The 13,722-nt window shown below is 35.3% G+C and overlaps 3 protein-coding genes across 3 annotated transcripts; 1 reads left to right on the top strand and 2 right to left on the bottom strand.

Moving 5' to 3' along the window:
• The first annotated feature begins 2,626 nt into the window (after positions 1 to 2,626).
• LOC128156549 (heat shock 70 kDa protein 12B-like) lies at positions 2,627 to 8,349 on the top strand. The gene is made up of 5 exons (XM_052818722.1): positions 2,627 to 2,716; positions 3,648 to 3,978; positions 4,650 to 4,871; positions 6,322 to 6,481; positions 7,104 to 8,349. The coding sequence occupies exons 2-5, from the start codon at positions 3,673 to 3,675 to the stop codon at positions 8,183 to 8,185; spliced, it is 1,770 nt and encodes a 589-aa protein (XP_052674682.1). The 5' UTR covers positions 2,627 to 2,716; positions 3,648 to 3,672; the 3' UTR covers positions 8,186 to 8,349.
• A 1,047-nt stretch (positions 8,350 to 9,396) lies between these two features.
• On the bottom strand, positions 9,397 to 11,014 carry LOC128193047 (uncharacterized). Its single transcript, XM_052866235.1, has 2 exons — positions 10,836 to 11,014; positions 9,397 to 10,716 (listed from the first exon to the last, which is right to left on the bottom strand). The coding sequence occupies exons 1-2, from the start codon at positions 10,857 to 10,859 to the stop codon at positions 10,111 to 10,113; spliced, it is 630 nt and encodes a 209-aa protein (XP_052722195.1). The 5' UTR covers positions 10,860 to 11,014; the 3' UTR covers positions 9,397 to 10,110.
• Positions 11,015 to 11,152: 138 nt separating this feature from the next.
• On the bottom strand, positions 11,153 to 12,717 carry LOC128193046 (uncharacterized). The gene is made up of 3 exons (XM_052866234.1): positions 12,267 to 12,717; positions 11,961 to 12,131; positions 11,153 to 11,590 (listed from the first exon to the last, which is right to left on the bottom strand). The coding sequence occupies exons 1-3, from the start codon at positions 12,616 to 12,618 to the stop codon at positions 11,316 to 11,318; spliced, it is 798 nt and encodes a 265-aa protein (XP_052722194.1). The 5' UTR covers positions 12,619 to 12,717; the 3' UTR covers positions 11,153 to 11,315.
• Between the last annotated feature and the right edge of the window lie 1,005 nt (positions 12,718 to 13,722).

Raw genomic sequence — 13,722 nt, forward strand, 5'->3', positions numbered from 1 at the left:
GTACACTGTTTAATAACTTATAATTGAATTCAGCAACTTTCTTATCATACATGCATTTTATTTTTTGATTATATATATTTTTCCAAATAATTCCAGCCGACATACCAAACAATTTGTTCCATCTGTTTTCATATACAGATCTCTTAAATTTCATATTTACAAAAGTAGAATAATAAAAGTTACTTTTTAAACATTCTATATTTCTTCTAAGGCCATCTTTAAAGATAAACCTAGTATTTTGTTGTATATTAATGTATTTTGCATAAGAACAATCAAATATTTCTATGTAATTCTTAAAACACGTTCTAAGCATAATATACTCACAAAAAATATTATTTTTCTTTTTCATGATGCTAGAAAAATAATTTATGTCATACAAATTCCCATCTGCATCAAAAATATCTTTCACATATAAAATACCACTTTTGATCCAATTTTCAAAGCACAATGGTTTTGATTTGTAAGTAAAAAGATTATTATTCCAGATAAATTCTGTTAAGAATTCATCTCTCTTCAGATGATTTACATGTCTCAATTTTTTACATTTGTTTAGAGCAATAAAAACTTCAACATAAAAGTGTGGAAGTTTTGTCATTATAAAAAAGTCTGATTTACTATGTTTACAATCACTTGTTTTTAACACATCATAGATTGATAGATTTGTTTTATCAAGAATATCAGACAGGGTTCTGAATGTAATGCTTCTGTCGTCTAAAATACGTGAAATCCAAGATGCCTTAGCAGCTAGAAATTTACTCTCTATATCTACAATCCCAATACCCCCTTCTTCAATTTCGCCAATAAGGGTGTTTCTTTTAATTCTATCTTTTTTCTTCCACAAAAAATTGAAAATGAGTTTTGTCACATCTTTAAAAAATCCAGTATCTGGGTTAGATAGTATAAAGGCATTATATACAAGTTTTGATATTGCTAATGTGTTAACAACTGTGCATTTACCAAATATTGTTAAATTTCTTCTTTTCCAAACGCTTAGAATTCGTTCTAACTTTTCTAATTTGCTGGTCCAATTTTTACTTGTAGTATCTTTGATATTTTGCATACTAGGATTGTTTTTAGAAGACATATCCATTGTTTTGCATACAATTTCACATAGATCTGTTTCTCTACGAAAACTTCTTGTAAGTTTAATTTATTAACGTCCGATTACCAGAAAAAAAAACATAAGTAATTGTACTTTCTCAATCAATTTCCGTGAATTTTATTTTTATGCTCATGGTTACATAACTGGTTCGTTGGGGCGGTTTTGTTTTGTTTTATTTATTTATTTTTTTTTGGCATATATTGTTCCACTTTCTCCGACAGCCGACAAATCAATTAATTTTAATATGATTTCTTTTGTTTCGATTGTCACAACATACCGGGTATATTTGATGGTGAGGGACTTTTCATGCCCCTCCTCCGCACTCTGTCGTTTCATTCAACCGAGCACGTTACACTATGCTCTCGGACTGCAGTGGTAAAATGGTATTGAGTACATTGGAAGGGAATATCTCATTATACAGCAAACTAAACAGAATCGATTCATACATGCAATTAGAATTTTTCATGAATAAAAATCCTTATAACAGAACATTAAATATATTCCATCATATGTTGCAGTCATATAATAAGACTGTTATAGATAAGTTTAACTTGATAAAGTCTAAACTTACATCAACGTTTTATGATCGTGCCCTATGCAATGGCTTGTCCAAAAGCATTGTAAATAATAAAAACAGAAAAACAGAATTTGACCAAAAGCGTGACCATTCCCCTTTAAGACAGAGTACTTATTGAGATATTTTCTGAATTCAATAGTCATAATGACTGATTTCTGATCAAAATGCACTTTTGACATTATTAATTAAAAAGTGTGATTTTGTTCATCAAAGGACTATTTTTCTGAACTGTAATTTTCTCAACTCTTTTGGCAAAAATATATTAGTATAATACGTATTCTATTGGGTTTACACTGACAATTCTATTTTAGGAGGCACGGTGGTCTAGTGAACGAATTAACCATGCATCGAATCTTTACAAAAAACTATAAAACTTTCAGATATATGATTTGTTTACCTATAAATTTTTATTTAGTAAAGAAAAATCAATAAGTTTTACATATCAAATTTCGGTATTTTCCCACAGTAGATTTTCATACAGAGCTCTTCTTTTAAAGGAGTTCAATACAGTCTAAAAATGGCCGTAACCACCGAGCCCTCTTAATTACTGTACCTTTTATTTTTTGGTTTCGTCTGTGTTCCTGAGTTTTAATAACTTAATTAAGTATGACTAAGGTAATATTTCAATTTTAATAAAATGTTTAAAGTTTTACTAATATTTCATTTCTATACGAATTTTAAAAAAAAGGATCGAACGAAAACAAAACAAGTACGCAATAAATAAATATGTTTATAGAAAAATATATGCGGTCAAAATATGGAACAATTACCATGATTACTAAACAAAAAGATTTGAGAATGATTATCGCATAGCATGGGGGTAATAACCAAAATATAAAAGAATATGTGTAGAATATACAACATAATATACAGTGCGCGTTTATGATCTGTCAAAAATGTACATGTACGTCACACCACTGTTCCGGCGATTAGTGTTTTTTTTCTATGCTAAATATAGATCGGGAAACCCTTAGGAAGAAATATGGCGACAACCTGGACTTAAAAAGTTTCAATTGATGTTCTTGTGTATCCTATCGGTGAGCATATCAGCATTAATTTTAATGTTAATTATTGAAATCAGTTTGAAATAAAGTGAAAAAGAATCATCAGGTCCTTTGACCTCGAACAGAATTGGAATGATACCGAAAAACTTGTTATAACATCTTTACTTTCGTTTTATAATTTGCATGTTAAATTGCGTACAAACGCAGAATAATCATGCGAGTATGATAATGATCTCAATGCCATATTTTTGATTTTTAAGATATAGATATTTTTAAGTAAGAAAAGGCCATCGAGTGCAAAAAATGAATTGATTAAGTTCATAAATGTATATAAAGCATGGTGTGACCTATTTAAAAATAGTCAGATACATTTTCTATGATAACAGGGATTCCTTGTAAAAAAAATCATAGGCTAGCTCAAAAATGTCATTTGATCATCATCATAGCTGTTGTAATTTTAATTTCCCAGATTCCTACTTTTATATCTTGACTTTTGTGACATGAGAAAGCAGACATATTTTACTTGATTTTTAGCATCTCAGATTGGATTCCAAGTCAAGATATTTTTTATTTCTTCAGTTTATTCTTTCATTCCAACAAACACGGTGAAAACCATATTGCTGTGTGTTCTTTCTTGTTACATTGATGGTTCAATCATGAATACAGTGGTTTCCTGAATATTGTTGAACCTCAATTTTTATGGATTTTGTTGATGAGTTGATCCACCATAAAATCAATTTGTCATTGAAGTCAAGATCATCTATGATGAGTGACACATTAAGGACCATTTTTTCGGCTTGAATTTACGGATCTCCTGAGTTATCCTCACTCTTGTATTAGCATTAAAGGTCAACTCCGCCACAAAAGAAGTACGAAATCTGCAAAATTCATTCCTGCAAACATACTTGAAACCACAGAACTTAAAGCAATTCTATAAAGTCTAGAGATTTTTTATTGATTGCAGAGTCAAGAACAAGAGATTGATTGATATGTCAACTTCAAGTAAACTTCTAGTGGCAGCCATTGACTTTGGAACCACATACAGTGGCTACGCTTTTTCATTCAAACACGAATATGACACCGATCCCCTGAAAGTCTGTTCAAACAACTGGGCCGCGGGTTCCAGAAGCCTGGTGTCACTAAAAACCCCGACCTGCGTCTTGTTTGACAAGGACAAGGTGTTTGATTCCTTTGGCTATGAAGCTGAAGATAAATATTCAGAGCTAGCAGAGGAGGAGGAGCACCAGGAGTGGTACTTTTTCAGACGGTTTAAGATGTCCCTATTTAACAAAAAGGTGGGTAATATATCTAATTTTTTAATCCACCTTAATTCATTTTAGATATCGAACATGCGCAGGTCATAAAAATTATTCTAGGATCTGATGGAAATCTGTTTGCTGGAAAGAGGGAAAGGGGGTATGAGGCCTATTTTCAGTAATTTAACTTCGTAAATTTAAGAAATTCTAATTTTCCAGGGGATGGAGTCCAGAATCCTTCCCCCTTTTCCCCACCCCCTAGATCAGGGCATTTTGAAAATATAAGCCTAAAAATTGATTTATTTAGACTTGTAAGGGGTTTTTACTTTCAGGTTACTGTACCAAATGTAAATTCTTTATGAAAAGGAAGGAAATATTAAATTTTGGGAAGCATATATCCCTTGTGGATTTTTAAATCTACAACAAAAGATCAGCACTCAAAATTCTACATTGTTATCATTTGATATAGAATAAGTGGGATTGCATTAACATGCATGAAATAAGGCATCCATAGTATATACATGTAAATGTAGAAATGTTTATTTTGAAATTAACATATTAACATATACAAGTATGCTATATTATGCTATGCTCCAAATTTAATCTGCATAAAATCACAAACATTTCACTGACTACTAAATTTCATGTACATGCATAAAATGAGTACACTCAACTCAAGAAAATAATTGATGTAATTTATTTTGTTTAAGGAACGGCTTTCAGAGGATGTGAAGATAAAATCCACAGACGGGAAGGAAATGAAGGCAATCGATGTCTTCTCTGCAGCCATCAATTTCTTGAGGGGCCATTTGCTTGACACTCTAGAAAAACGAGCGACGGGGGTGAGGGAGACAGACATACAGTGGGTCCTCACAGTCCCCGCTATCTGGGACGACGCTGCCAAGCAGTTCATGAGGGTAGCCGCAGAAAAAGTGAGTTATAGGAAACATATAGAAATACTAGTTCATGGTTTGTTGATGCATAATTATTTGCTGATTCCCAGTTTGGTGGATGGGCTGTTTATGGTCAATTCAAAGAACCAGTACCGTAGTTCATCCAAGTAAAAATTGGGACAGCAGTTTTATCGGTTGGCCATGAACTACAAACTTGTTTAAATTAATTTCACAGTTTGGTTTATTTGAAGAAATGCCTCTTTCCTCTTCTGTTACACAAGGTTAAAATTCTCTTATATAGGACAGGTAAATGTTACTTCTGAATAGCACCTGAAACATTCCATATGGAATATTCAGCCTACTGAATGATGGTGAAAGGCAGGATCGTTTCAATATTGAATAAAATTGATTCCTAGAATATTGATTTGGTTCAACTTGTTTTACATGTATAAAAAAAATTACCTACTGCTGAAACTTTGATAAAGCTCTTGATTTCCAGTTGGTGACATTGTGCATCGACATAGTTCAGCTGTTGTTAAGTATTATCAACAAGTGCTAAACTAAGCCATGGCATTTATTATGATCAGTTTGTTCTACACTTAGTCAAAATTAACACAAGAAGTTTGTGCCAGAAAGAGATGTATCAATTATGCAACACTCTCAGCTTGCTTGTTATAGATTTAGATACTGTGGTTTCATCAATATTCGTTGAATACCAATTTTCGTGGATTTCGTTGTTAAGTTGATCCACGAAATTAAGTGTTCATTGAAGTTCAATTTCAACTATCAATTTGTATTGATTGGATCATTGGCCTAGAAATTACGTATCCTTGAAACTGTGGTTTTCAGAAAATCCACGAAAATTGATACCCACGAAAATTAATGAAACCACAGTATTCTCTTTCCCATGCTTGTATTGCAGGGGACCAGCATGCTGGTAATGAATTTGAAAAGTTCTTTTTAAAAGGCAGGTTTGTGGGTTTATCTGGAAGATTGTTTTGAACTATTGGTTTTAGGGATGATAGCATCATTAACATGCTTGTTTTAATTATGAACTTGAATACCTCTTTTTTAAAGTGTTTTAGGGAAATAAAATGTTTGTAATGAATTCAGATATCTCTGTTTTAAGGGTTATTGCAAGCTATCAGTAAGCTTGTTATCATTTTGGATATAGAATCATTTTATCAAGACCTTGGACTTTCAGTAGGACATAGCTATCTAATTTCTGCGTCAAAACAAGTTAAAAATGACGCGGTTTCAGGCGAAATATGCACCGATTGCCTTGTCTGAGCTCAAAGGCCAGACAAACCTTGTTGATTTCAGAGAGCCACGGCTGAGTGGCTGACACTGAAATAGACAGGCCTACGTCACATTGCTGTTTGACACAACTACCCAAAGTCCAAGCTCTTGTTAAAACGGTTCTATATCTGTTTTAAACTACTTTTTGTGGTAAAACCTTACTTGTTTTAAATTCGGATATCTTTTTCAGGCTGGTATTGCAAAGGAACAGCTACTCATTGCCCTGGAGCCTGAGGCAGCTTCCTTATACTGTAAACATCTTCCGGTGGAGAGACTTCAAGCAGAGGGTGGGGCCCAGGGGTTTGTGGCCTTCTCTAAAGGCAGCAAATATCTAGTCCTGGACTGTGGAGGTACAATATACTCAACGCAGCACTTGATTCAAATTTATTATCTTATCATGGCTGAGAACTGATTTATAAAAACTTATGCCAAGAAGGAAAATTGTTCCTTTCATTTTGAACTGACAAGATGGTTGGATTGTTAGCCTGTCAAGACTTTATTTGTGAGGTTGAGTTACGAGAAGTTTGTGATAAAAGTTTCATTTAATATATCAATATATGACAGCTCAATCATACTATTGCATACAATTTATATATGTTTTATGAACTATTCATTATCTTATCTAACACTTTTAATGATAGCAAAAGGCTCATAAGTACAATGTACTACATGTATACTGTGGTTTTATCAATATTCGTTGAATACCAATTTTCGTGGATTTCGTTGTTGATCCACGAAATTCAATGTTCATTGAAGTGCAATTTCTATTAACATTTTCTATTGATAGGGTCATTTGCCACGAATTTACGTATCCTTGAAACTGTGATTTTCACTTTATCCACGAAAATTGGTACCCTTGAATATTAATGAAACCACAGTAACCCTTACTGTTGAACAGTACAAATCAAATAATTTTAATTCTGTTTGTTTTTCATAAGCTTTTTTGTATGATCACAATGGTTGTCTTTTCAGGAGGGACAGTAGACATCACCGTCCATGAAGTTCAGGTAGACCTGACCCTCAAAGAGCTGTACAAGGCCAGTGGAGGGGCCTGGGGAGGGACGCAGGTGGACGAGGCCTACAAGCAAATGCTGATCAAAATCGTCGGCGCCCCCACTATGAGAAAGTTTGCTGAAGAACACACAGCAGACCACGTGGACATGTACCGAGAATTCGAAACGAAGAAACGGGCCATCACTGGAGACACCAAGGGAAAAGTCACCATCAAAATTCCCATTTCTCTTGTGGAAATGTTTCAGGAAGATACTGAAGAAGATATTAAAGACACAATTGAAAATACAAAATTTTCAGGGAAGATAAATTGGGTAGGAGACAAATGTCGCATCACTGCAGAAGTCTTTAAAGGTTTATTTGAAGTTGCCAGTAATAATATTGTTGCTCACGTTACAGACTTGTTAAAGAAACACGAGATTTCCAATACAAATAATATCATCATGGTGGGAGGGTTTTCAGAGTCACCCATTTTACAACATATAATCAAACAGGCCTTCCCACACATGAGAGTAATTATTCCCCCCGAAGCTGGACTAGCTGTGCTGAAAGGAGCAGTATTATTTGGACACAAACCTGCCACAATATCGTCTCGTGTTGCTAAATTCACATACGGAGTGGCAACAACCATGAACTTTAATCCTAATATTCACCCACCAGAGAAGAAAAAGAAATATGGAAACCAAATCAAATGTATAGACATTTTCTCGAAACATGTCGAAAAAGGACAGCAGTTGAAAGTCAATGAGGTGCAGAGTGAGAATACTTACAATCCGGTGGAGGATGAGCAGACGTCTATGTGCTTTCAGGTTTACACATCGACAGAGTTAAACCCAGCCTACGTCACGGATGAAGGATGCGAGAAGATTGGAGAGATGGAGGTCGCCATGCCTGACACGTCAGGCGGACGCAACAGAAGTGTCATGTGTGAAATGATTTTCGGTGGCACAGAACTGGAAGTCAAGGCTACTATCAAAAGAAATGGCCAAGTCACTAAAGCAAAATTCAATTTCCTTGGTTCTCCGGGAAAGAGTTCTTCGTGATTACGGTGTACACTGTAGTTTCTGTGAACTAGAAATGTAATGAGAACACTCTTGATATTTTAATGCTCCTTGTATATTGTTGACATTTTATATCAAATTTTCTCTTTCCTTGACATGCAATGAACTGTATGTAACAATATCAATTAAACCATAGATATGCTGTATGCCTCCTATTTTCATTTATCTTTAAGCCATCACACAAAATACAAATGTTAGTGCAGTACTATATAGGAGAGCACACACACACACATACACACACACACACACACATATATACACACACACGATGTAGGCATTTTGTCTGCTGGATCCAATTCCGTACATTTAAAAATACATGAAAAAATACTTCTTTTTATTTCATTACTTAGGTTAAATTAAATGTTAAGTGCAGGATAATAGATCTAAAGGCAGGTTATGTCTATTTCCAAATCCATGTTAATTTTTCTGAAAAAAAATGAGATATATTTTAAAACGGTTCTCTACATAGGAAGTCAGAAGAAGTTAGGAATTCAAATTCTATATTATGATATTTTTTAATTTAAATACTCAAATGTCTGTGGGAGGGGCGGTGTTTGAAACAGTCACATTTTAAAGCACAAACACTTGTACACGTATATTTATCCTCCTTACCTGGAAAATTCGATTTATTAAATTCACGTAGTAACATTAACGAATAAAGGCCCGGATCGACATCCTCCCCCTACCCTGTCGAACAAAACTATATCCGTTAGACACCCGCCCCTTAGTAAATGTTTGGATCCGCGTAAGAAGGGGCGGACCGAGCGGCGAATAGACCTTACAAAAGGTCAATTAATGCATGAACATGTATCAACATTAGCTCAATGACGCTTTACACATGTATCGTGTTATATACTGACCTTAATTTTAGCACCCCAAAACACACACTTTGCGGTCTCTTAGCTCAGAGAGTATTCAGGGCTACTTACCTAGGTCTTGAGATTACCTTTGTCATATATATCCCAATTCATAAATATTTGGGTTGTACAATGGATATTTGAAGTATATGCAGTCAGTGCATGTTTTATATATTATTATGACCAATATATTCATTTACCAATGGGGGGCTTGATTACTTAGCTCAGGGACGTATATACTTACGTACTTAGTATATACATGTACGTCCCTGCTTAGATACTTGTACATGGGTACATGTATATTGTGTAAAAAGATATATAGAAAAAAAATCGAGCTTTAGTTTAAAGTTTATTACATGTATATAAAGAATAGAAATCATACACTAAGTTACCTCAAATTCTATGCAATGTACAAAACTACGATTTTTTGATATCAAACAAAATGATCGCACGTTTAAGTTAATATTACAATTTTTCACCACAAGTCTGTTAGTTTTACTCACAGGCACTTGTTTTTGAGAAAAAAATTTACCCTATATAATAATAACACACTATAGGGTAAATTTTTTTCTCAGAAACAAGTGCCTGTGGTTTTACTTCATGAAAACTGTAAAATTATTAATGTGTACATAGAAATGTCTTGTTACGTACAGATTGCAAGTCCCATATACAAGACAACAAGGACTGTTCATGTAAAGTACATGTAACTCACAGTCCTACAGAACCATTCTAACAAGAGCTTGTACTTTAAGGAGTTAAGTCAAACGGCAAATGTGACGTAAGTAGGCCTGTCTATTTCATTGTAGGCCTCTCAGCCATGACTCTTTGAAATCAAAAGGTTTTGTCTGGCTTTTGAGCGAAGACTACGCAATCGGTGTATACTTCGCTTAAAACCAGAGTCATTTTAACTTGTTTTGACGCAAGAAATAGATTGCTACATCCAACTGAAAGTCCAAGGTCTTGTTAAAATAGTTCTATTTCTTACGAAGCCGAAGGGAGATCTGATTATGCAAGGTATTTATAAAAGAAGAACTACTGAGTGAAACCACGTCACAGGTGATTCGTTTCCTCCATCTCTACTGCAGCATTGTCAAAGGTTTTCATTGCAGGGTCCCCCGTCTCTAGACCCTCTTTTTTCTGGTCCTTTTCGCGGCGCGAACTGTAGCGGCAATGCCATATGACACACGAGGCGGCGAAAACCGCGAATAGACACGCCGCCGCTATCCCTCCAGTAATGGCATTCTTCCTGTAGGTCTCCAGTAGTTTGCTAAAGTCGGCCCCGTCTACATTCAGACCCCGCCGAACAACTTTTATTTTATCATTCTTAAAAACCACGATACACGTGTACATTCCAAAATCGTCGTCATCTACCCTGTTTAAAGTCAGATTAAAGTTTGCAAAGTTTTCGGACAGAGTCCATCTTGGCACATTTCGCTCCACCATGTCCGACTTTGAGGTATTGTCTACTGTGTTTCCGTTTGGGAGGATCCATGTTTTGCTGACCACGTCAGCTTGATTGCTGCTGCTCAAGTTGAGTTTGTCGTTATCACATTGCAGTGTGGCACGACTGTAATATTCCACCTTAATGTTCTGACCGTAAACTACATGTAAAAGGCAACATAGACCGAGAACAGTAAAACAGGGTAGCCAGCTCATCTGAAAAAAAAATCAATATTAATACATATAACTTTTAATAGCAGTTAAAGGTGGTTAGGTATAGTAGTTAATAACAATTCAGCAACATGCGAATGTCCACGGTCAATAAATGTACTTACAGATTTTGTCGACAAAACCACCATCTTTACTCTCTAGATGCCCTTAGCAAACGCCCATAAGCAGCCTTGTGTTTTCAAAAATGTCTTTGGAGAATTTGCTTTGTGTAAACATTCCTGTTCGACATGTACCCGTATTTTAACTGATAACGGTAAACTTGATTAAGATAGATGTGAATTTACCTGTTGAGTTTGTCCTCCTATCTATAGGAACACATACACTCGAACCCCTACTCTCCACGTAATGCATATCGCCAGTCATAATGAGAGAGATAAAATGGTTAAATAAACCCTTTCCCTGGACAGAAATAACGAGATAATTAACATTTCACGTGGATTTATTTTCATTACTGTACATGATTTTCATTTTCGGTAACACTATCGTAAAACTAAAAAGATCAAACAACTTGACTGTTGAACAACAATACACATGTCGTTATCGCCCTAATGTACATGTGGATTGCACATGTATATACACATGTACTAGTACATGTACAGCGCCTCCTGTTCGCTTCCTTTGGTGTCGGGACCGGTTTTGGAGGCTACTTGACATAGAAAACCGTTTTTGGAACCAGGCCACACGTTCATCCACTGGAAGTCTTGATCTCTAGCGATGATAAAGCGACCGCCCGGGTCCAACTCTTCGGCCCCTCCCTCGAAACCGAGGCTCATGAAATCCGCCACGGTACCATCGTCATAAACCACGTGGGTTCCGTTTGTGGTGCCTTGGACCCAGAACAAGCTCATCGAGTGCTCGGCTGAAATATAAAGAAACAGCAGTGTCAGTCAAAATTTGGTTGTTTCGGGGGGTTTTTGTACGCGCTATGACATAATTTTAATCGCGTTACACAACGTTCATCAAATTGCCTCTTCCAATTCCCGGCCCCGCATCTTGATAAATCGTGAGAACATTAATTTTTCATATTAAGAAATATTTTTCTATATCCAATTTGTTTTGGTGTTCTTCAACATACAATCGTGTAAATGTACTTAGTAAGATGTATTTAAAAAAAACATCCCGGATTGTAGAATTATTTTGAATGTTGAAAACCTTGTTTTACTGAATATATAGAAATAACCATTTTTTTTCTACATTTCCTTTAATTTGACGTACCTTTAAAGACTCACCTAGCTCTGTTTTAAGGTACTCCCAAATCGGAAGTGAAGATACCCTGAGAAGTCTGCCTCGATCTCTCAGACAGGTCTGTAAGGCCTCGCTATAGTTCATTTTCTGTGAAAACGGTCTCCAACAGAGACTCAGCCTACTGTTATAGAGGTATCCGTCCTGATGGCAACCATCTTTTTTTTTTAAAAAAAAAGCATAATAATTGTTGAAACTTTCAATCATTTAAAATTTTGTTTTGCATGTTCAACTGCTTTATAATGTACATTTTAAAGGAAATTTAAAGCTTAAAAATATATTATTGCTAGAACCTTTGATAACGGTGTAGTATCTGTTCCCTATCTGGCTGTTATCCGACGAAGAGAAACTGTTGTTGTACAATTTGCAGCGTCCCTCCATTAGGTTCCATTGAAACGAAAGACATTTCGGAACACCCAAACACTTTTGCAAGCAGGTGGATGCCGAACGGACACTTCTGAATTCTTCCTCGGGAAGGTCAGCAGGAATTTCTCTGTCTCTCAGGACCTCCACCTCTGATGCATACAAACCTCTGTAAAGGTTACCATCTCCTTGCACCTTATCTGAAAACATACCTAATACGATGCCATGTACAGCACACATCAAAAACAGGTCTCTGGTGCTTGGGTATCTGGCCTTAGCCATGGCATCGGGAAAATCTGTCTCTGACGATTCGGAAGCTTGTGTTAGAACAGGGAACTTGGGTGTAAACGGAGTGACATAAAAGAAAGGAAATTCCCCCACCGTTCTTCATTGTATCTTTATTATAGGTATAAATTGATCATTGATTTTACGAATAACCCATTGCTAGGCAACTTTATTGGCAATTTTGTGGAGATAGTTATTTTCTACATACATAGTGTGTGGTAATCCCAAAATTGGTTTTTTTTTTTAAAATTAAGAATTCAAATATGAGAGAGAGAGAGAGAGAGAGAGAGAGAGAGAGATTTTCCCCACGCATGTTGCAAATTGTATCATGCAGAAAATGTAGAGATACTGATGCGTATGATACATTTACACCATTTAATACATCTACTTATAGATATAGAACTGTCGTTGGAGTACATCTCCTGCCAAAAAAACTGCCTCCAAATCACAATATACATGTAGTTATTTGTGTGTGGATGGCATTTAACAAATTAATCAATTTACTTGCAGAAAATAATACTATAAACACGTTTATCAATACTCTAATACCTCACAGACTATATCGTTGATTTTTTTTTTCATTTTTGAGGTGTTTTAATTAATTTCCTTAGAATTTTCCTCTGGGATCTGCACAGCGCAACAACCAAACTTAGCATAAACGAAAAAATAATAGTATATTTTAACCCAAGTGTTATTTTTTAATATAGAGAAGCATGCAGTTTAGTGTGAATCATTACATGCAGACTAGAACTATTTCTCCTGACATTTCCCTTTATGATCCCCCCCCCCCCCCAAGTCTGAGCTTAAAAGGACCGAAGTTGTCTTTCTTTGTTTGATATGCTCTGTATTTCATTTCATGATTTCTACGCCCATACTTTCTTATTGTCTTTTTACGCTGACGGACTCTTTAATATCAATATTTTTTATTAATCCGTAGACCCATCCTTTTAATCACTTTTCAAACGCACTATTCATTTATATCGACACTTCAAGTTCGTATATTTTAGCGCTTCCGCTTATTGGCAATATACTTTCAACATCCTGACAAACCAATTTAACTGATATTGGACGGTGTCCAACTTCCTGTTTTACACACAAGTA

This window comes from Crassostrea angulata, chromosome 7 (genome assembly GCF_025612915.1).
Source record: "Crassostrea angulata isolate pt1a10 chromosome 7, ASM2561291v2, whole genome shotgun sequence".
NCBI classification, from domain to species: domain Eukaryota; kingdom Metazoa; phylum Mollusca; class Bivalvia; order Ostreida; family Ostreidae; genus Magallana; species Magallana angulata.